Source organism: Mobula hypostoma, chromosome 9, assembly GCF_963921235.1.
Source record: "Mobula hypostoma chromosome 9, sMobHyp1.1, whole genome shotgun sequence".
Lineage (NCBI taxonomy): Eukaryota > Metazoa > Chordata > Chondrichthyes > Myliobatiformes > Myliobatidae > Mobula > Mobula hypostoma.
The window spans coordinates 144,149,671-144,171,726 of record NC_086105.1 but is presented as its reverse complement, the minus strand read 5'-3'; the positions used below and the strand labels follow the sequence as shown (position 1 = coordinate 144,171,726).

The following is a 22,056-nucleotide window of genomic DNA, read 5'->3' as shown; positions in this document are numbered from 1 at the left end:
TCAGAAGCATTGATGTACAGAGGGATCGTGGCGTGCAAGTCCACAGCTCTCTGAAAGTAGAAATACAAGTAGATAGATTGGTAGAGGCAGCTTACAGCATTCCTGCCCTCAATGGTGGGGCACTGAGTATTAACATTGGCAAATCAGGTTGCAGCTGTATAAAAGTTTGATTTATAACACATTTGTGCTGTTCTGTCCACCACATTACAGGAAGGATGTGGAGGCTTTGGAAGGGGTGCTGAGGAGGTCTATCAAGTCATTAGTTTATTAGTTCTGGAATATATTTTATTACTTGTTGCTTTATTTGTGTTGCATTTGAGTTATATGTATCATGTTATGCACTTTGTTTCATTTGGCAGTATACATGCATGCAGATAAATGACAATACACTTGAACTTGAGTTTTAAGGAGGTGTTGGACAAATCTGTACTGTTTTTATCGAAAAGTCGGTGGCTGAGGGGCACCTGATTGAAGGTTATAGAATTATGAGAGTTACAGACAAGGTAGATAGTCAGAATCTTCCCTTCAGCACCCCCCCCCCACCAACTCCCAGAGTGGAATTGTCAAATTCCACTCAATGACATTGCTTTAAGATGAGGGGAAAGGTTTAAAGATTCAAAGTACATTTATTATCAAAGTATGTAAGCTGGAAAGATATGTGAGGTAAGATTTCTTTTTACACAGAGAGTGGTGGGTATCTGGAAGAGGTTGCCTCAGAGTGAAGGGGGTGTGTATTTATTTATCAATCTATTTATTTGGCAATAAATAAATATTTAGCCCTTCAAGCCAGACCGCCCCAGCAACCTCACCTAATCACGGGACAATTTACAATGACCAATTAACCTACCTAGTACATTGTGGGAGTAAACCAGAGGATGCAGAGAAAACCACATATTGCACAGGGAGGATGTACAGACACTCCTTACAGAATGATGCTGGAATTGAACTCCAAGCTCCAGAATACCCCAAGCTGTAACAGCATCATGCTAACCTCTATTTACCATGGCTCCCAAGTGGAAACAGATTCGATAATGATGTTTAAGAGACATCTAAGCATGCAGGGAATGGAAGGATATGGATCATGCAAGGAGACGGATTAGTTTAATTTGGCATCACACCTGGCAAAGGCACGATGGTCGAAGGGTCTCTGGGCTGTTCTATGTACTAGATCAATTTAAATGGCATCCTTCCCAAAACAATGTAAACATTTTCAGATTTTATTGTCACTTTCAGTGCACTGATACTCATCTATGTTAATTATTTACCTTGTTATAATATTTGACAGAAAGTTTAGCAACTGTATGACTTATCTGATTGCTTAATTGTTCTTCTGGTGCAAAATCAGCTCCTCTTATCCAGAAGAAAAAGAACTTCTGAGATCAAGTCAAGGCCTTCTGTAAGTTTTTAGCAAGCAACACGAGGCCACTTCATAAATGCCATGTAAGAATACAAAGTGTACAAATCAGCACGTAATCTGTTAAAATAGCACATAATCAGGTCAACAGCAGATGCCATCTCTCTGGCGCTACATTCCTCCTTAGAACACTTGGAGAATTAAGACGCATACGTAAGGCACCTTTTCATTGACTACCGCTCTGCCCTTAATACCATCATTCCAAATAAGCTGATTCCTAAGCTCTGGAACCTGGGCCTTAGCACTCAGATCTGCAGCTGGATCTTCAACTTCCTCACAGACAGGACCCAGGCTGTAAAAATAGGGGACAAGTTCTTCTCTACAATCTCTCTGAGCACCAGTGCCCCACAAGGCTGTGTACTCAGCCCCCTGCTGTACTCAGTGTACACCCATGATTGTGTAGCCAAGTTTCCATCGAACTCAATATATAAGTTTGCTGATGACACAACTATTGTAGGGCGTATCTCGGGTAATTATGAGTTTGAGTACAGAGAGGAAATTAAGAACCTGGTGGCATGGTATGAAGACAATAACCTATCCCTCAACGTACACAAGACGAAGGAATTGGGTGTTGACTTCAGAAGGAGTAGCGGACCGCATGACCCAATTTACATCGGTGGTGCGCAAGTGGAACGGGTCAAAAGCTTTAAGTTCCTCGGGGTCAATATCACAAATGACCTGATTTGGTCCAACCAGGCAGAGTCCACTGCCAAGAAGGCCCACCAGCGCCTTTACTTCCTGAGAAAACTAAAGAAATTTGGCCTATCCCCTAAAACCCTCACTAATTTTTATAGATGCACTGTAGAAAGCATTCTTCTAGGGTGCATCACAACCTGGTATGGAAGTTGTCCTGTCCAAGACTGGAAGAAGCTGCAGAAGATCGTGAACATGGCGCAGCACATCACACAAACCAATCTTCTGTCCTTGCACTTACTTTATACTGCACGCTGTTGGAGCAGTGCTGCCAGGATAATCAAGGACACGACCCACCCAGCCAACACACTTTTCGTTCCCCTTCCCTCTGGGAGAAGGCTCAGGAGCTTGAAGACTCGTATGGCCAGATTTGGGAACAGCTTCTTTCCAACTGTGATAAGACTGCTGAACGGATTCTGACCCGGATCTGGGCCATACCCTCCAAATATCTGGACCTGCCTCTTGGTTTTTTTGCACTGCCTTACTTTCCATTTTTCTATTTATGATTTATAATTTAAATTTTTTAATATTTACTATCGATTTGTAATCCAGGGAGCGGGAAGTGCAGAATCAAATATCGCTGTGATGATTGTACATTCTAGTATCAATTGTTTGGCGACAATAAAGTAAAGTAAAGTAAAAGATTTATGCAGCGCTTTTTTTAAACTACAGAGCGTAGGTGCCTGAAGCGTGTTGTTGGGGAGGTGGTGGAAGCAGACACGATAGCAACACATGCAGGAGACTAGGCAGGAAATGAAGGGACATGGACTATGTGCAGGTAGATGGGCTTAGCTTAAATTGGCATCATGGTCAGCACAGATATTATGGGTCAAGGTGTCTGTTTCTGCACTGTACTCCTCTATACTCTAAATGGAAGGAAAATACAAAAATTCTGAGGCGCAAAGAGACTTGGGAGTCCTTGCAGAGGATTCCCTAAAGGTTAATTTGCAGGTTGAGTATGTGGTGAGGAAGCCAAATGTGATATTAGCATTCACCTCAAGAGGACTACAATATAAAAGCAAATGTGTAAATGTTGAGACTTTAAAAAGCACTGGAGTATTGTGAGCAGTTTTGGGCTCCTTATCTTAGAAAGGATGTGTTGAACATGGACAGGGTTCAAAGGAAGTTCAGGAAGGGACAATGATTCCAGGATTAAACAGCTTGTCATATTTGATGGCTCCTGGCCTGTATTCACCGAAATTCAGAAGAATGAGGGGTGACCTCATTGAAAACTATTGAATGGTGAAAGGCCATGATAGAGTGGATGTGGAGATAATGTTTCCTATGGTGGGAGTGTCTAAGACTAGAGGACACAGCCTCAGAATAGAGATGAGGAGGAATTTCTTTAGCCAGAGAGTGGTGAATCTGTTGAAATCGTTGCCACATGCAGCTGTGGAGGCCAAGTCTTTACATATATTTAAGGCAGAGGTTGATAGATTGTTGATTGGTCAGGGCATGAAGGTATACGTGGAGAAGACAAGAGTTTGGGGCTGAGAGGAAAAAAGGATAAGCCATGATTCTGACACCTCACCATCTTTACCAGCAGGATAGTTCCAAAAGAAAGACATTTATGCTAATTGTAGATGGAAGCACGTCCAATATATGTCAAACTTGTTTAGGAAATGTTGGGTCAAATAGTACTTACAGTAACATCAGCAATGGTCAGCTATAAAATGTATTTTCCTCCCAGGAGACATTGTGCTTATAAATAATGACAGAGTGCCTCAAAACTCACAGATCACAGGAAGAATCATTCAAGTTCTTACCCAAACAGAAGAGCATTTGTGTGGCAGGTGTGTATCAAGACCATGACCAGCTGTCTGGACAGGCCTATGATCAAGATCTGTCTTCTAAAGGAAGCAGAGGTTTGAGGAGCTACAGATTTAGAAGCTTAATGATTTACTGACTTGACAGAGAGTGATGGTAAAAGTCACTCTGTATTGGGCTAAGTGCTGTAACCTCTGGCCTAGATGACTGTTACATGAGTTGACAGGAAGAAAAAAGAAGAATGAGGATATTTGCATAAAGGTTAAGATGCTTATCATTGAAGATTTAGTTATAGTTGTTGTAGTGTAATAATTCAGAACTGGAATGTAGGAGCCATGTATCTATTTTCTGTCTGTATTGTATTTTGTGTTACGCATTTATTATGGATTTCGGCAATTTGTCACGTGGGTTCGGGACTGGTAGAAGCAAGTGAGTATAGTTGCATATTCATGCTTTATCCTAGTTTAGTTAGCGGTAACTAAACTAAGCAGGAGCTCTGACAGAAATATTTCAAATGTCATTAGAAACGGGGATGGTGCCGGAGGATTGGTGTATTGCTCATGTGGTTCCATTGTTTAAAAAGTGTTCTAAGACTAAACCTAGCAATTTTCAGCCTGTAAGTTTGATGTCAGTGGTGGGCAAATTGATGGAAAGTATTCTTAGAGATGGTATATATAATTATCTGGATAGACAGCGTCTGATTAGGAACAGTTAACATGGACTTGTGCGTGGAAGGTCATGTTTGAGAAATCTTATTGGATTTTTTGAAGAGGTTACTAGGAAAGTTGACGAGGGTAAAGCAGTGGATGTTGTCTATATGGACTTCAGTAAGGCCTTTGACAAGGTCCCACATGGAAGGTTAGTTAGAAAGGTTCAATCATTAGGTATTAATATTGAAGTAGTAAAATGGATTCAGCAGTGGCTGGATGGGAGACGCCAGAGAGTGGTGGTGGATAACTGTTTCTCAGATTGGAGGCCGCTGACTAGTGGTGTGCCTCAGGGATCTGTACTGGGTCCAATGTTATTTATCATATACATTAATGATCTGGATGATGGGGTGGTAAATTGGATGAGCAAGTATGCAGATGATACTAAGATAGGTGGAGTTGTGGATAATGAAGTAGGTTTTCAAAGCCTGCAGAGAGATTTAGGCCAGTTGTAAGAGTGGGCTGAAAGATGGCAGATGGAGTTTAATGCTGATAAATGTGAGGTGCTACATTTTGGTAGGACTAATCAAAATAGGACATACATGGTAAATGGTAGGGCACTGAAGAATGCAGTAGGACAGAGGGATCTAGGAATAATGGTGCATAGTTCCCTGAAGGTGGAATCTCATGTGGATAGGGTGGTGAAGAAAGCTTTTGGTATGCTGGCCTTTATAAATCAGAGCATTGAGTATAGGAGTTGGGATGTAATGTTGAAATTGTACAAGGCATTGGTGAGGCCAAATTTGGAGTATTGTGTACAGTTTTGGTCACCGAATTATAGGAAAGATGTCAACAAAATAGAGAGAGTACAGAGAAGATTGACTAGAATGTTACCTGGGTTTCATCACCTAAGTTACAGAGAAAGGTTGAACAAGTTGGGTCTTTATTCTTTGGAACGTAGAAGGTTGAGGGGGGACTTGATAGAGGTATTTAAAATTATGAAGGGTATGGATAGTTAGAGTTGATGTGGATAGGCTTTTTCCATTGAGTGGGGGAGATTCAAACAAGAGGACATGAGTTGAGAGTTAAAGGGCAAAAGTTTAGGGGTAACATTCTTTACTCAGAGAGTGGTAGCTGTGTGGAACAAGCTTCCAGCAGAAGTGGTTGAGGCAGGTTCAATGTTGACGTTTAAAGTTAAATTGGACAGCTATATGGACAGGAAAGGAATGGAGGGTTATGGGCTGAGTGCAGGTCGGTAGGACTAGGTGAGAGTAAGAGTTCAGCACAGACTAGAAGGGCCAAGATGGCCTGTTTCGTGCTGTAATTGTTATATGGTTATATATGGTCATATGATGAAATAGTGGAGCACTCAGTGGGCCAAATATGCTTCTGTATCTAATTGCCCAATGGTCTACGAAGTCTGTGTAATTATACATTTAGATTTTATATCTAACATATTAGTTACTGCATATCACAATCGTCACATTGCAAAGAATTCCAAAAATAGAAGTAAAGTAGGAAACCAGTCATCTGCTTTCCACTAAATGATTTTAAGAGGTTCTACATGATAGGCTGAAAATGTCCTTCGTTAAAGGTCAATTAAGCACTAGTGGTCTCCCTCACTATGTTCCAGAGTCGGGGTTAATATCACTGGCAAACAGTAAGTCATGAAACTTGTTCTGTGGCAGCAGTACACTGAAATACATAATAATAAAAGTTATAAATTACAGTAAGTATGAAACAGAAAATTAAATAAAGTGCAAGAAGAGAGGAAAAAATACTGAGGTAGTATGGGTTCATTGTCCATCCAGTAATCTGACGGCAGAAGGGAAGAAGTTGTTCCAATATGTCTTCAGGCTCCTGTATCTCCTCTCTAACAGTAGCAATAAGAAGAGGGCACATCCTGGGTAATGGGGGTCCTTAATTATGGATGCTGCCTTTTTGAGGCATCACCTTTTGAAAGTGAACACGAGGAAATCTGCAGATGCTGGAATTTCAAGCAACACACGTAAAAGTTGCTGGTGAACGCAGCAGGCCAGGCAGTATCTCTAGGAAGAGGTATAGTCGACGTTTCGGGCCGAGACCTGACGAAGGGTCTCAGCCTGAAACATCGACTGTACCTCTTCCTAGAGATGCTGCCTGGCCTGCTGCGTTCACCAGCAACTTTTACCTGTGTACCTTTTGAAGGTGTCCTCAGTGCTGTGGAGGCTAGTGCCATTCATGGAGCTGACAGAGTTTACAACTTTCTGCAGCTTTTCCAATCCCGAGCAATAGTCCCTTCATTCCGGATGGATGTAGAGGAACTGGATGATACAGAGAAGATTTATAAAAATTGTACCAGAAATGTAAAGGTACACAAAACAGGAAAGGATAATAAGATAAATTTCCTCCTGAAAAAAGGGCAAACGGGTTATCTCAAAAGTTTATAGAAGTATAAAGGTTTTGACAAGAATGGGCCTTTCAGCCCATTGAGTCTGCTCCACCACTGGATCATGGCTGATTTATTATTCCTCTCACCCCATTCTCCTGCCATCTCCCCGTCACAATTATGAGATAGTCACCACAAAATCTAAAAGAAAACTGAGGACACAATTACATAGAGTGAGAATATGGAACCTGCTACCATGGAGAGTGGTTAAAGTGAAAGATATTAATGCTTTAAGGGGAGGGTTCTCAAGTATGAGGAGACAAGGATTAAAAACAACTCACTGATAGGCTTAGCTGAGGAAAGACAGGTGGAGGCTCCAATTGAGCACAAACTCTGGCATGGACTCACTGGGTCAAATGGTCTACTTCTGTATTACATATCGTATGCAATTCTTCATTTAAAAAAAATTCTCAAAATAATATCAAAAGAGGCATTATGCTCCCAGTGGTGTTATATACTTTTATAGATACACAGATACTATGACATTTCTGACAGTCGCTTCCTATCAATAGCATTTTAAATATAGAAATTCAGCTTTAAATTCAAAAAGTCTGTCCTCAGCAACAGAACAGATTTACTACTAAGTACTGGACTGCTGGTCTGCTCTTTGCTGAATTACTTGTCACTCACGTAAGGTCCTGGAGTTGCTTCACAGATGGAGAGAAAATCTGAAAAGAATCCAAGTGCATTCCAAAAACACACAAAAAAATCACAATGCACAACTGGCTGAATTCCTCAAACTGTACATACACAATCGATATACACATACACCATACAGGCAGTCAGTACTCTACTGTGAAGCTCAAGTTAAGTTTTCCCTCCTGGCTTAATTGTTGGGCATCTTCGGTTTCAATTTGAACGATGTGGTTACCACACTAAAACTGGCCTTAAAAGTGGCCATTCTGGCCACTAAATATCACATTTACACAACATTGTCCAAAGTACTTTGAGATCTTTTCCCAAATCTGATTAACATTAGACTGAAAAAGAACACATGACTAATATTTAAGCAGCAGCATCAATAAATCATATCTGAAAAAAGAGACTGTTTCCAATCTCCAAAATCTCTGTCAAAATATCTAACTCAATAAGCATAAAAAATGTGCATATGTTGGGTATTGGATATGCTATATAATGGTATAATCCACAATTCAGCTGCACAAGGCATTACATCTGTCATGCTAACTTATTTGCCATAACATTTTGGTACATAATAATAATCTTCAAATGGCGATGACAGTTCTTCACTCAGATTTCAAAAATTTCAGATGTGATAATTCCAGAGTTTTGGAACAGAATAGATGCATTCCACATCTGCTTGGCTTGGGAAGGTTTGAATTTATGTCGACAGTGTGAATGAATGCAACAGTGGGAAACAAGTATTTCAAAACCTCTATGATTTTAAATAGCTCACTCCATTAGCTTCAGTAATTTAACTCCTGGCAGGCGTATTTTATTGCTCCAATGATGTAACTGTTACTTAAACAGTAACTAAGGAAAGAAAAACTTAGAAGTTAAAGTATCTCCATTCATTAGCCTTCATGATATTCTTAAATGATGAAAATGAAAGTCCACATACCCTGACGTACATAATGTAGCAACAGTCTTTTAAGCTGCAGTATTCAAAAAACTAACAAAGATCCCTTTTATCAATAAAATGGCAAGCAAAGATCAAACAAGAAAGCCAGGCTAGAAGTCTCCCCTGCAAGCTTAGGGCTTTTAAGTGATAAAAATGCAGCAAAAATTGATTTTTTTAAAACTTCAGTATTTATTAAGTCTTAAATTCTATTTTGTACTTTTATATTAGTTAACAAATTAAACCTTCAGTATGGTTACTGCAGCAAATAAAATAAATTCCACAATTATGTCTTGGAATAATAAAGTGTGGATTACAACCATATTGTATAGTATTCAGAACTGACTCCAGATACGAGACAGTGGCAAGGCCCTCACTCCCAAATCAGAAAGCTTTTGGTTTAAGACTTGGTCAACAGGCTTGAGTACATTTGGCTGGTATTCCAACACAATACCACGGGGCGCTGCAGAGTTGGAGATCCTGTCTTTGTGATGAAGCATTACAGTCCGATCCCCTCTTACATGGATTAAAAAAATCTAAGATACTCTCCCAAGCAAACATACCCAGTATCAAAGCATTTGTTATATGCAGTTGGCTACATTGGACAGGGTACATTATTCACATCCCTTATAACAGACCCCTGAAATGGACATTCTGGTCTGAAATCAGGAAAAAAAAATTGCCTGGCAATGAATGTGCTTAATGTCTTCTTTAGGAAATACAGCATTTGCTGCTGCTAGTAATGCAACATTCCCTCACTGCTGGGAATCTCTGGCCTGTGATCACTCAAGGCGAAGGGTATTTGGATTGTACTGACAGTCTCAGAGCCTTGCTCAGAAATCCTGTGTAAGCGATGATCGGAACAGACCACCTCACAAACTATCCAGCCAAAGATGGAGTTATTGAGAAATTTAGAACCAGTGATAAAGGAACAGACACCAGAAACCTCAGTGGATTGTGTCCGTAAGATGATTACGCACAAGAGAAGAATTAGGCCAGTTGGCCCATCAAGTCTGCTCCACCTATTCCATCATGACTGATTTATTAATCCTCTCAATTCCATTCTCCTGCCTTCTGCCCATAACCTCTGACACCCTTACCTATCAACCTCTGCTTTAAAGATACCGAGTGATTGACCTCCAGCGCCGTCTGTGGCAATGAATTCCACAGATTCATCACTCTGATGTTAAATAAATTTCTTCTCATCTCTGTTTAAAGGGACTTCTATTCTGAGGCTGTGCCTGCTGGTCCTGGGCTCAGCCACTGCAGGAAACATCCTCTCCACATCCATTATCTAGGCCTTTCACTATTTGATAGGTTTCAATGAGATACTCCCCTCATTCTTCTAAATTCCAGCAGCACAGGCCCACACAGGCATCAAACACTCCTTATACATTAACCCTTTCATTCCCAGATCACTTTCATGAACCTCCTCTGGACTCTCTCCAATGCCAGCACATCCATTCTTAGAAAACGGACCCAAAAGTCCTCACAATAGTCCAAGTGTGGTCTGTCCAATGCCTTATAAAGCATCCATATGTAGTGCAGCACACTAGAGAGACATCAGCTCCTAGGCACTACCTGAATGTTTATTTATGAAATAACCACAAGAAGTCATGGAAACATTTTAACCAGATTACCCCAATCACACTCTAATTTTAACCACAAAATAGAGCAGGGTGCCATCTGCTGATTAGAGAACAGCTTGGGCGTTACGGTAGCATAGTGGTTAGCACAACACAACTGCAGCTCCGAGCTTTCCGGGTTTCGAAGTTTAATTCCGGGGCCATTCTGTAAGGAGTCTCTGTACTTCTTCTCCATGGAATGCATGTGTTTGCCCCATGTGTTCTGGTTCCCTCCCACAGTCCAAATACGTACTGGGTAGGTTAACAGATTGTTGTAAATTGTCACGTGATCAGGTTAGGGTTAATCATTGTGGTGGAGTTGCATGCTCGAATGGCTGGAAGGGCCTACTGTAAACTATATCACTAAATAAAAAAATAAATATAAACAAGTTTCAGAACTGTTAATGAGCCTTGTAACAATTCCTGAATATTGGTATGTACTAAATACAGGCAGGCCTGCCTATACCTATCAGCAAAGTCATAGACTCACTGGCGACTGAAGGATTTGCATGTGCCTGGAACGTGTTGAAGGTAACTGCATCCATCAGGAGCTCCCCAGAAACACTGTCCCAAAACACAGTTAGAAATCTTGCAAAACAATTCCCTTCTTTAGAGGCTTCCAAGAAGGAAGGAATATTGTGGTTAACCCACATTAATCTGGGTCCACAGCTATTATATCATCTTTTGCTTTTCTGTATTGCTTTTCAGGTTTTCTGTGTTTACGTCAGAAGACACATTCAGAATGCCTGGGAAATCAAGTAACGTTTCCGTGACATGTGGTTACACAACTAAATTCCACATAGTATTCCATTTCATTTCACTATAGGCACATTATTTAGCCCTGTAATGAACGACTGAATGTTACAGCTTAAGCTTACTTGGTACATCAATTCTACATCAGTGTTTTCTCTGCAAGAGTTACACCAGAGAGCTCTTCAAAGCTGATGGCCCAATAAAATCAAAATAGAGCAGCTTCTGAAACATAACAGCACATACAGGCCCTTTAGCCCATCCAGTCTATACCAAACAATTAATCTGCCTAGCCCCATTGACCCGCACCAGACCGTAGCCCTCCATACCCCTCCCATCCATGTACCTACCCAAACTTCTCTTCAATGTAGAAATCAAACCATTATCCACTATTTCCGCTGGCAGCTCACTCCATGCACTTATCATTATCTGAGTGAAGAAGCTTTTTCCTCATGACCCCTTTAATCACTTCACTTTTCACCCTTAATCTATGACCTCTAGTTTTAGCCTCACCCAACCCCAGTGGAAAAAGTCTACTTGTATTTACCCTACCTATACCTCACATAATTTTGTATACCTCAATCAAATCTCCCCTCATTCTCCTATGCTCCAAAAAGTCCTAACCTTTTCAACCTTTCCCAATAACCCTGCTTCTCAAATCCTGGCAACATCCTTGTACATAAATCTGAAATAATACTGTAAACACTCAGCAAGTCACACGGTACTTATAGAGATGGAAACAGAGCCAATGCTTCAGGTCAAAGTTGTTAGATATTTCAAACGTTTTGTGTTTTCATCTCTAACCTCACGTGCTTCCAACAAACACACAGCAGGAGTCACTAAGAGCAATTCAATAAAAAAAATTCAATTATAACAATGCAGAAACTGGACAACATGACTTGAAATCTCACCAGTAACTTTCTCCAATTTTAGAACTTGATTTAATTGGATTTCTACAGTTCATTACCCAAATAGCTGTGGAGGCTCAATCACCTAAGCTTTTAAGGAGGGGGTAGATGAACTTTCAAAATATCATGGAACTGAGGGCTGTGGGGAACTGGCACAGGGGATGAGGTTTGGGGCCGATCAGTCACGATCGCAATAAACAGCACTGAAGCTTTGAGGGGCCAGCTACCCTACTCCTGCTCCTATCTTCTATTTTTTTAAGTGTTTAATTCAAAATTTTTGTCACCCCTAAAACACTTGAATACTTTTTTTTACCTTTAAGTAGTTGCCCAATCTTCCATCTGAAACATTATTGCAATTAGAGGAGTTTTGCAGTTGTGAATTATGATTTCCTATCATTCTGTGTGCAAATAACTTCTGCAAGCTTTCCTTTACTTCAGTGATCATCTTAAACTTGTGCCATCTTACCTCTTGCAGCCCACTTAAATGTAACTATTTGTCCTGCCACTCTTCGTAATCTGAAAGATTTCTTCCAGATCACCCTTCACCTTCTACGTTTTAATGAGCTAACCATTATGCAGAACTATTTTAAAATTAGCCTCCAAATTATAAAAATAGAAGGTATGGACACGGAAAATATAACATCAGTAGCTTAAAGACTCTTTTAGAATAAAATTTTCCCTGTTACTTTACTAGGCAGCAATAAATATAAAAAACGTTATTTGAAAATAGCCAACTGCATTGATTTCAGACCATAAGACATAGGAGCAGAATTAGGCTATACAGCCCATTGAGTCTGCTCTGCCATTTTCAGCAGGACTGATCCATTTCCCTCTCGACCCCATTCTTCTGTCTTCTCCCCATAACTTTTCATGCCCGGACTAATCAAGAACTATCAGCCTCCACCTTAAATGCACCCAGTGACCTGGCCTGCACAGCCATTGGTGGCAATGAAATCCACAGTCACCACATTCTGGCTAAAGAAATTCCTCCTTATCTCTGGTCTAAATGGATGGTTCTCTATTTTGAGGCTATACCTCAATACAGTTTATTCTAACAGATGCAAAGTTAACCATCAATTTGAGGAAGCATTTTTCAATTTAGTTTGCCATCAGGTGCAGTTCTTCCCAAAACATTACCTCTGTGATAATGAAGAAGTCATCGCCTGGTTCACCCTGGACCACAATTTTCTCCCCATCTTCAAACTGGACAGGTTCCAGTGCATCAGCTACTGTCAGGCGCTCCCATTTGTCCAGAGACTCTGTTAAACGTAAAGTAAAACAAATAAATATGGACCAACAGATAATGGATCTTGTAATACTGGCTTGAATTTTGTGATAATTAGGACAGCAAAGCTCCCACAAACATTGCCAGAAATCTCCAGCAAGTCTGTACAGAGAGAAGGCAAGTTAAAATTTACTCTTTTTGATCTAAGATCATGACTGATCCATTTACCTCAATACCATTTTCTTCCCTATCCCCAAAATCCTCCTAGATTCTTATAATTTCCAAAACTCTGTTGAGTGTGATCAGTAAGTAAAACCACACAGTTCTCCAGGGTAGAAAATTTCAAAGATTCACCACCAATGCAGTGAAAAGCAAATTCTCCTCACTTGAGTTCAAAATAGTCTATTCCTTATTTTAAAGCTGTGGCCATTAGATTGCGACTCCTCAATCGGGGAAAAATCCTCCCATAATCTATTCCATCTAATCTTCAATAAGTTTTGGACATCAATGAATCCAGCTCTCATTCTTCTTAAGACCAGAGAATAAAAGCCTTGCTTACTCATTATCTCATCTATCAGACCAACCATCCCAGATCTTAGGCAGGTGAAGCATTACTACACTTCCTCTCTAGCAGGTCCATACATATTCAGATAGGGAAAGCAAAATTGTACACAATATTCAAGGTGCAGTTTTACCAAGGCTTTGCATAGTTTTAGATGTACAACTTTACTCTTGTACTGAAACCCTTTTGCAATGAAGTCCATACAGTAGCATAGCCATTAGCATAACACTTTACAGTGTCAGTGACTAGGGTTCAATACCATTGCTGTCTGTAAGGTGTTTGTACGTTCTCCTCTGTCTGCATGGGCTTCCTCCGGTTGCTTCAGTTTCCTTCCACATTCATAGTCATAGTCATACTTTATTGATCCCGAGGAAATTGGTTTTCGTTACAGTTGCACCATAAATAATTAAATAGTAATATGTAAATTATGCCAGGAAATAAGTCCAGGACCAGCCTATTGGCTCAGGGTGTCTGACCCTCCAAGGGAGGAGTTGTAAAGTTTGATGGCCACAGGCAGGAATGACTTCCTATGACACTCAGTGTTGCATCTCAGTGGAATGAGTCTCTGGCTGAATGTACTCCTGTGCCCAACCAGTCCATTATGTAGTGAATGGGAGACATTGTCCAAGATGGCATGCAACTTGGACAGCATCCTCTTTTCAGACACCACCGTCAGAGAGTCCAGTTCCATCCCCACAACATCACTGGCCTTACGAATGAGTTTGTTGATTCCGTTGGTGTCTGCTACCCTCAGCCTGCTGCCCCAGCACACAACAGCAAACACAACACTGGCCACCACAGACTCGTAGAACATCCTCGGCATCGTCTGACAGATTTTAAAGGACCTCAGTCTCCTCAGGAAATAGAGACGACTCTGACCCTTCTTGTAGACAGCCTCAGTGTTCTTTGACCAGTCCAGTTGTACATGTTTGGGTTAGTGAGCTGTGGGCACTCTATGTTGCCGCCGAAGTGTGGTGACACTTGCAGGCTATTCTCAACAGATTCTTGGACTGTGTTAGTCACCGACACAAATGACACATTTCACTATATATTTTGATGTTTTGATGTACAGTACTGTGAAGTTTTAGGCACATATATATATAGCTAGGCTGCCTAAGACTCTTGCACAGTATTGTATTTGTCAACGTGGAGCAGAGAGCGAATTATAAATCTGGCTTGAGCAAAGGATGTTGGGAATGGTAAGTGTGCAGCACCACGTAAGGGGTATGGGACAGGTGGCAGAAAAAGAGTGCTAGGGCCAGGGGGTGGCTCAGATGCAGTCATGCCCAGCCCTGAGACACCAGGCAAGGTAACTTGATTCGAAACAATTGGTTTATTGATCAGTACAGAATGTCCCTCTAGTGCTTTCTGCTTGCTCCCCTCTCCCTTCCCCTTTTCTCAACCATGATTCCCCCCCCATCCTGCCCCCGTTCTACTCTCAGTTCACAATAGAGACCCATATCAGAATCAGATTTAACATCACTCACATATGTCGTGAAGTTTGTTTTTTTTTTTGCAGCAGCAGTACAGTGCAATACATGAAATTACTATAGTAGTTTAAATGTCCTAGCCTACCTCGCTCTATATATATATATATATGTGCACAGTACTCTATATGTGTGAAATAAAGCTAATCTTTACGTCATTTCCCCAAAATAATAACCAAAATTGCTAGAGACAAGAGGTCAATTACTATCTCCCTTCCTGTCAAAATGCAGCTGCATATTACCTTTCAGTGACTCTTATACAAGGCCTTACAGGTCCTTGTAAGTCTTAATGTTTCCCAACTTCTGACCATTTACAAAATTCTCAGAACATCAGTTTTCAGGAAGCGTATAGCGTCCCCTTTCCATCATATATTCCACCTGCCATGTTGTCCATTCAGTTTGTTGATACCCCCATGAGTTTCCTTACATCTTTATCACTACTCAGTCCCACATGGTTTTGTAATCAACAAGCTTGAAAATGTTACACAAATACTGACCAGCTTGCTGAGGATTTCCAATATTTTTTGTTTTTATTTCAGATTACAGCATCTGCATTTTTTTTGTTTTTTTTTAAATAACAGCACAACTACTAATGCTGCTGCCACTGTTCTGTGTTACTGACTACAGCTTCAGGATTCTTACATACGTGGTTTAACACTGAAATCAGCATGCCTTTACATATATCCATTTGCATTCTTCCCCACTGAAGTAAAAGAAATATTTAAACTGATGTGAATTTAAATTACATATGAATTACGCCCTAAAAACCTAATACTATTTAATTCACTTACATTGAGGGGTACATATTGCTAAGTAAACACTTGAGGGTCCTTTAAATTTTAAATATTGCAAATGACTGTTAGAGAAAAAGAAATTCTACTTAATAACTGTGCAACATTTAAGAAATTAATACTTCAAGAAATTCTAAAATAAGCTATTATCACTGTTAAAGTTGATATTTTTGTAAAAGGTTCCTGAATAATTTATCAAGTGAAACCCATATTTTGCCTATTTCTTTCCATATTTGAAAAATTACTTCACACATCCAGAGATCACTGCAACAGATATGTATGAAAATATATATATATATTAAATTTCAGAAGCTTAAGAACATTAACGTAAACCCTAATAATCAAATTAATTGAAGTAATCCTTTCTAGTTAATCAACCTAATTAGAAAGGATTATTTCAATTAATTTGATTATATTTATCAATTAAGACCATTTCTTATCTTCTCTTGACCTGTATAACTGGTATTAAAAACAGTGTTTCATGACACGTGGCACCTCTTTCCTTTGGAAGCTGCAGTGATTAAACCTTTTCCAGTTAATTCTGAAGGACATTAAGAACATGACCTAATAGCAGGCTTAGCCACATTAAAAGAAAAACTTTTAAGAATTTTTTTTAAGTATCCCTGATATGACTATAAAATATTAACAGGAAAAAGCTCAATTCATTCAAATCTATTTATTTTAGTTTGCTTAGCCCATGTAAAAGTACATAAGCACGCAACACCATCTTCCTCATGTGTCAATTCACACTTAATTAGACTATAACTAAACATTACAGATGACATTACGGACTAATTTTGATACCACCCTATTTTACACATAGGAAACCATTACAAGTATATTATTTCCATTAAAAAGCTCAAATTGAATTAGATACCTTGAGGGATAGAGTTCAGTCACAAAATTCCACTCATGATGTTCAATCTATGAGAGAGTACCAAAAATGTCAACCACTTCACATTCCTCGTGTTGTGCTGCAGGGCTACTTGAGGTCAGACACAGGAAAGTGTTTTTTTTTTGGACCTTTAGCAAAATACCTAGGTATGAAGCCTTCTCTTCAGACAAGCTACATGTGTGGCAGAGATTAACATTAAACATCGTTGCCAACTGACCCAAAATGGAGACCTTGCTCAGGAATTCTTCATACATCTTGCGCTTCCTCAATGTGCTACCCTGTTTAAAATGAAAATGTAAAATGTTATTGCATCTGCTCATTTCCATATTTGTAATCTCTCATTTTCATTTGAGCACTTGAGACTTGCTGGTGCACTATCTAGTACTTTGGACAAGAACTCAGCAAAAAGAATACAGCTAGCATTACTTTTAAAAGATAAGTATTTATTTATTGAGATACAGAGTGAAATAGGTCCTTCTGGGCCTTCGAGCTGCACTGCCCAGTAATCCCCCGATTTAATCCTGTCTAATCATGGGACAATTTACAACGACCAATTAACCTACCAACTGGTATGTCTTTGGATTGTGGGAGGAAACCAGAATACCCGGAGGAATCCCATGCAGTCACGGGAAGAACATACAAACTCCTTACAGGCAGTGGTGGGAACTGTACCCGGGTCACCTGTACGGTAAAGCATTGTGCTAACCACAACAATACCGTGCTGCCATTTTTTCATTCATAAATTCCAAACTAGAAAATAAACACAAAGCTGCTGCAAGATATCTATCTGGGCAGCAGATAGCACAGTGGTTAGCGTAAAGCTATTACAGCATCAACAACCCAGATTAAACCCCACCGCTGTCTGTAAGGAGTTTGTACATTCGCCCCATGACCATGTGGGCTTCTTCTGGGTGCTCCGGATCACCCCCCCCACCCCGACTTTCCAAAGACATATGGGTTAGTAGGTTAATTGGTCATTCGGGTATAATTGGGTGGGGCTCATTGGGCCTGTGACTGTGCTGTATATCCTCTAAATAAATAAAAATCTGAAGACCATTTTGGGCCAATGATCTGTCATGTGCATACTTCAAACTATTAAAAGTGAATGAATTAAATTCACATGATGCTTCAAGTGCACTAGCTTGTGTTCACATGGAAAAAAAAGATCAAAATTACATAATGGAAACTCTCCTACACCAATCCCACCCCTTGCCGAAGCCAGACATTAAAATTGAACTTAACCTATTCAGTCATTCTAAAGAGCCCTAATTACAGGGATCCTAGATAAATCAGCATGACTACCAGTTTTCTACATTCAAAGGAAAAAAGGAATCACTAATTGAAATCTACAAAACACCTGGTATCCCACGAGATAAAAACAGAATTTTACTTAATACTCACCAAAAGCCAGAAGCCTGGCTAACCTTTAATTGTACATTTAAACAATTATATTCACTCAAACAGGTCAGCAAATTATACAAAAAGATCTGGATGATTGTACAAACTTCACATTCTAAGCCAGATTTATATACTTATTTAAAACATGGTATGCCATCAGTTGCTATTTTAAGCCTAAAAGGGATAAAGCACCATCACAAATAGTCACAATACTGACATTTTAAATGTTATGAGACCTGACAGCTTATACTCCTCTTTTGAACCTGAATACCCTCCAGTTATTCTACACAGCTTTGCACATATACATGGTTATTACTGAGGCCTCAGAACTGTTTACTGCCTCAGGTATAGACAAAAAGGTCAGACAGTGCAAAAACATCATGGGAGACAATTCTTATCTACAATTATAATGTGAACTGGTAGGCAAATATTTTGATAATGATTTGCTGAAACAACCTATGATATTATAAAAAATAATTAGTCAAGAATAAAAAAACTTCAGAATCTCAAAATATTGTCCTGGTTATAAGTGTTGGCTTTGATGAATAAGCATGCATTATACTTTTTGTTACACATTACAAGAAAATTAAGCAAAATATCACTTCTTACAAAGGCTGTATTTGCAACTTCATGAATAAAATTTTACAGCAGTAAGAAATTATTAGAGTCATAGAGCAGTACGGCACAGAAACAGGCCCTTTGGCCTATATAATCCTTGATGAACCTTACAGTGACTATTTTATTTGATACACTTGTACTCCTGCTCCTTCATGCAAATATCTAATCAACCAATCATGTGGTAGCAACTCAATGCATAAAAGCATGTAGCATGTTCAGTTGTTGTTTAAACCAAACAACAGAAACTGGAAAAAGTGTGATCTGAGTGACTTCAACCATGAAATAATTGTTGGTGCCAGATGGGGTGGTTTCAGTATCTCAGAAACTACTGATGTCTTGGGATTTTCACAAACTACAGACTCCAGTGGGGGTGTTTCCAACCTCTTTTATTCCGTGGGCTCCTACCATTAACCGAGACAGAACGCTCAGTGGAAACCGGCATCAAGGAGCACAGGAGGTGTATCCGTTTGGGTTACCCGAAGAAATCGGCAGTAGCAGAACACCGCACTCGTAACAGCCACAGGATTCACTTCAACAGCACAAAACTACTGTGCCGCGTCCATGGCTTTTGGAGCTGTCTGGCAAAGGAAGCCATTGAAATAAAACTCAAGGAAAAGAATTTTAACAAAGCCAAAGGTCTTACTCAAAGTAAGAGCTGGAATTCAATTGTAAACAAGGTGGGAGAGCGGAAAACTGATTGGATGAAGACTAACCAATCAGGAGGGACGGACTACAGGGGTATAAATACCACTAGTCTAGACATACCCAGGCATTATCCTAGAAGATGACAGAGTTTATCATTGAAATATCACTTATAATTGACAGTGGAAGCCTGAGAAGAGTTTATTCATCATATACGCTGGGAAAGCACTTTGTTACTTTTTCCCGTGCTCTACGGTTTACAGAAGATGGTTTGAAAAACAAGAAACATTCAGTGAGTGGTAGTTCTGTGAGCAAAAACATCTTGTTACTGAGAAGGGTCAGGGGAGAATGGTTCAAGCTGACAGGAGGACGACAGTAACTCAGATGACCATGTGTTACAACAGTGGTGTGCCGAAGAGCATGCCAAATCCTGCAGTGGAGGGGCTCCAGCAGAAGACTGCACAGGTTCCAAGGTGTATCTAATAAGGTGGCCACTGAGTGTGGTTTCTTCAGGACATAAACTGTACCATAAAGTTGCCCCCTCTCAAAGACCAATGCTTCAAAATGCTGACAAAAAGGCCTGTGAATAATGTTTATACAAAATTTTCCTCTAGGATGACAAATAACACCTGATACTGCAGATCAAACATGTGCACTGACATCCATACCTACATTACCACCAATGCTTACAATGCCACAGACTGCCTCTATGCTTCATGAATTCACCTCTTTGCACTACCTAGCCACCCAGCCAAGGAGGGGCAACATTTACTTGCCCTTCTTCCAGTCTAGTCTGCTGTTCTTGGTGCTCACCAGGTGGCCTCCTTTACTATATGGAAACCAAATGCAGCTTGGGCGATGGCGGTGTTCTCCACACAGGAGTGCCTGCCTTTTCCATTCACCACTCAATCCACACTCTAACTTGTATCTACGGCTACCTGTACAGCTACAACAAGGCCCAATGGAAGCACAGGAAATGAAACCCTTCTTCACTGTTCACATTACGACCTGCAGGACTCAATACTGAATTCTCCAGCATCTATAAAGTCTGTTTGTATCAGAACTGGCCATTTGCACAAGCCATTCCTCTCATCCCAGCTTATTTTATCCACTTGTGTATTCTAGCCTGCTGGGCATGTCCCAACATGCCAGACGATGCAACATCAACCAGACTTCGCAACACAGACAATTCCATAGAGCAGGAATTCTCAACCTTTTTTATGCCATGGAACATAGAACATAGAACATAGAAATATACAGCACATTACAGGCCCTTCAGCCCACAATGTTGTACTGACCATGTAACCTACTCTAGAAACTGCCTAGAATTTCCCTACTGCATTGCCCTCTATTTTTCTAAGCTCCATGTACCTACCTAAGAGTTTCTTAAAAGACCCTATTGTAACCACCTCTACCACCGTCGCTGGCAGTGCATTCCATGCACCCACCACTCTCTGTATGAAAAACTTGTCTCTAACATCCCCCCTGTACCTACGTCCAAGCACCTTAAAACTATGCCCCCTCGTGTTAACTATTTCAGCCCTGGGAAAAAGTCTCTGGCTAGACACGATGTCAATGCCTCTCATTATCTTCGACACCTCTTATCAGGTCACCTCTCATCCTCCATCACTCCAAGGAGGAAAGGCCGAGTTCACTCAATCTATTCTCATAAGGCACACTCTCCAATCCAGGTAACATCCTTGTAAATCTCCTCTGCACTCTCTCTAAAGTATCCACATCTTCCTGTAGTGGGGTGACCAGAACTGAACACAGTACTCCAAGTGGGGTCTAACTGTGGTCTTCTATAGCTGTAACATCACCTCACAGCTCTTGAACTCAAACCCATGGTTGATGAAGGCCAACACATCATATGCCTTCTTACAAAACTGTCAACCTGCGCAGCAGCTTTTGAGTGTTCTATGGACATGGACCCCAAGATCTCTCTGATCCTTCACACCTCCAAGAGTCTTATCATTATATTCTGTCTTCAAATTTGACCTATCAAAATGAACTACTTAACACTTACCTGGGTTGAACTCCATCTGCCATTTATCAACCCAGTTCTGCATCCTATTGATGTCCTGCTGTAACCTCTGACAATCCTCCAGACTAAACACAACACCCCCAACTTCTGTGTCATCTACAAACATACTAATCCATCTTTCTACTTCCTCATCCAGGTCATTTATAAAAATCATGAAAAGGAGGGGTCCCAGAACAGATCCCTGCAGAACACCACTGGTCACTGACCTCCATGCAGAATACGAACCATCTACAATCATCCTTTGACTTCTGTAGCAAGCCAGTTCTGCATCCACAAAGCAAGGTCTCTTTGGGTCCCATGCACCCTTACTTTCTGAATGAGCCTTGCATGGAGAACCTTATCAAATAACTTACTGAAATCTATGTACACTACATCCACTGCTCTACCTTCATCAATGTGTTTTGTTACATCCTCAAAGAATTCAATCAGGCCTATAAGGTATGACCTGCCCTTGACAAAGCCATGTTGACCAATACCATTAAGAAAGGGGTCCATGGACCCCAGGCTGCTATAGACAAGGGTTCAGTGGCTGTTCATCATTTCACCTTATTCCTGACATTCCCTATGTTTCACCAATTGCCCTCCC

At 40.4% G+C, this 22,056-nt stretch overlaps 1 protein-coding gene across 1 annotated transcript in view; it reads right to left on the bottom strand.

Annotated features, from left to right (window-relative positions):
- The window catches only part of prkar1b (protein kinase, cAMP-dependent, regulatory, type I, beta), a 158,436-nt gene that overhangs the window by 22,811 nt on the left and 113,569 nt on the right, over positions 1-22,056 (bottom strand). Inside the window, exons 7-8 of the mRNA XM_063059355.1 lie at positions 16,986-17,046; positions 12,946-13,067 (exon numbers count right to left, since the gene is read on the bottom strand). Coding sequence (XP_062915425.1) covers positions 12,946-13,067; positions 16,986-17,046 — 183 coding nt within the window. The remainder of the gene's footprint in view (positions 1-12,945; positions 13,068-16,985; positions 17,047-22,056) is intronic.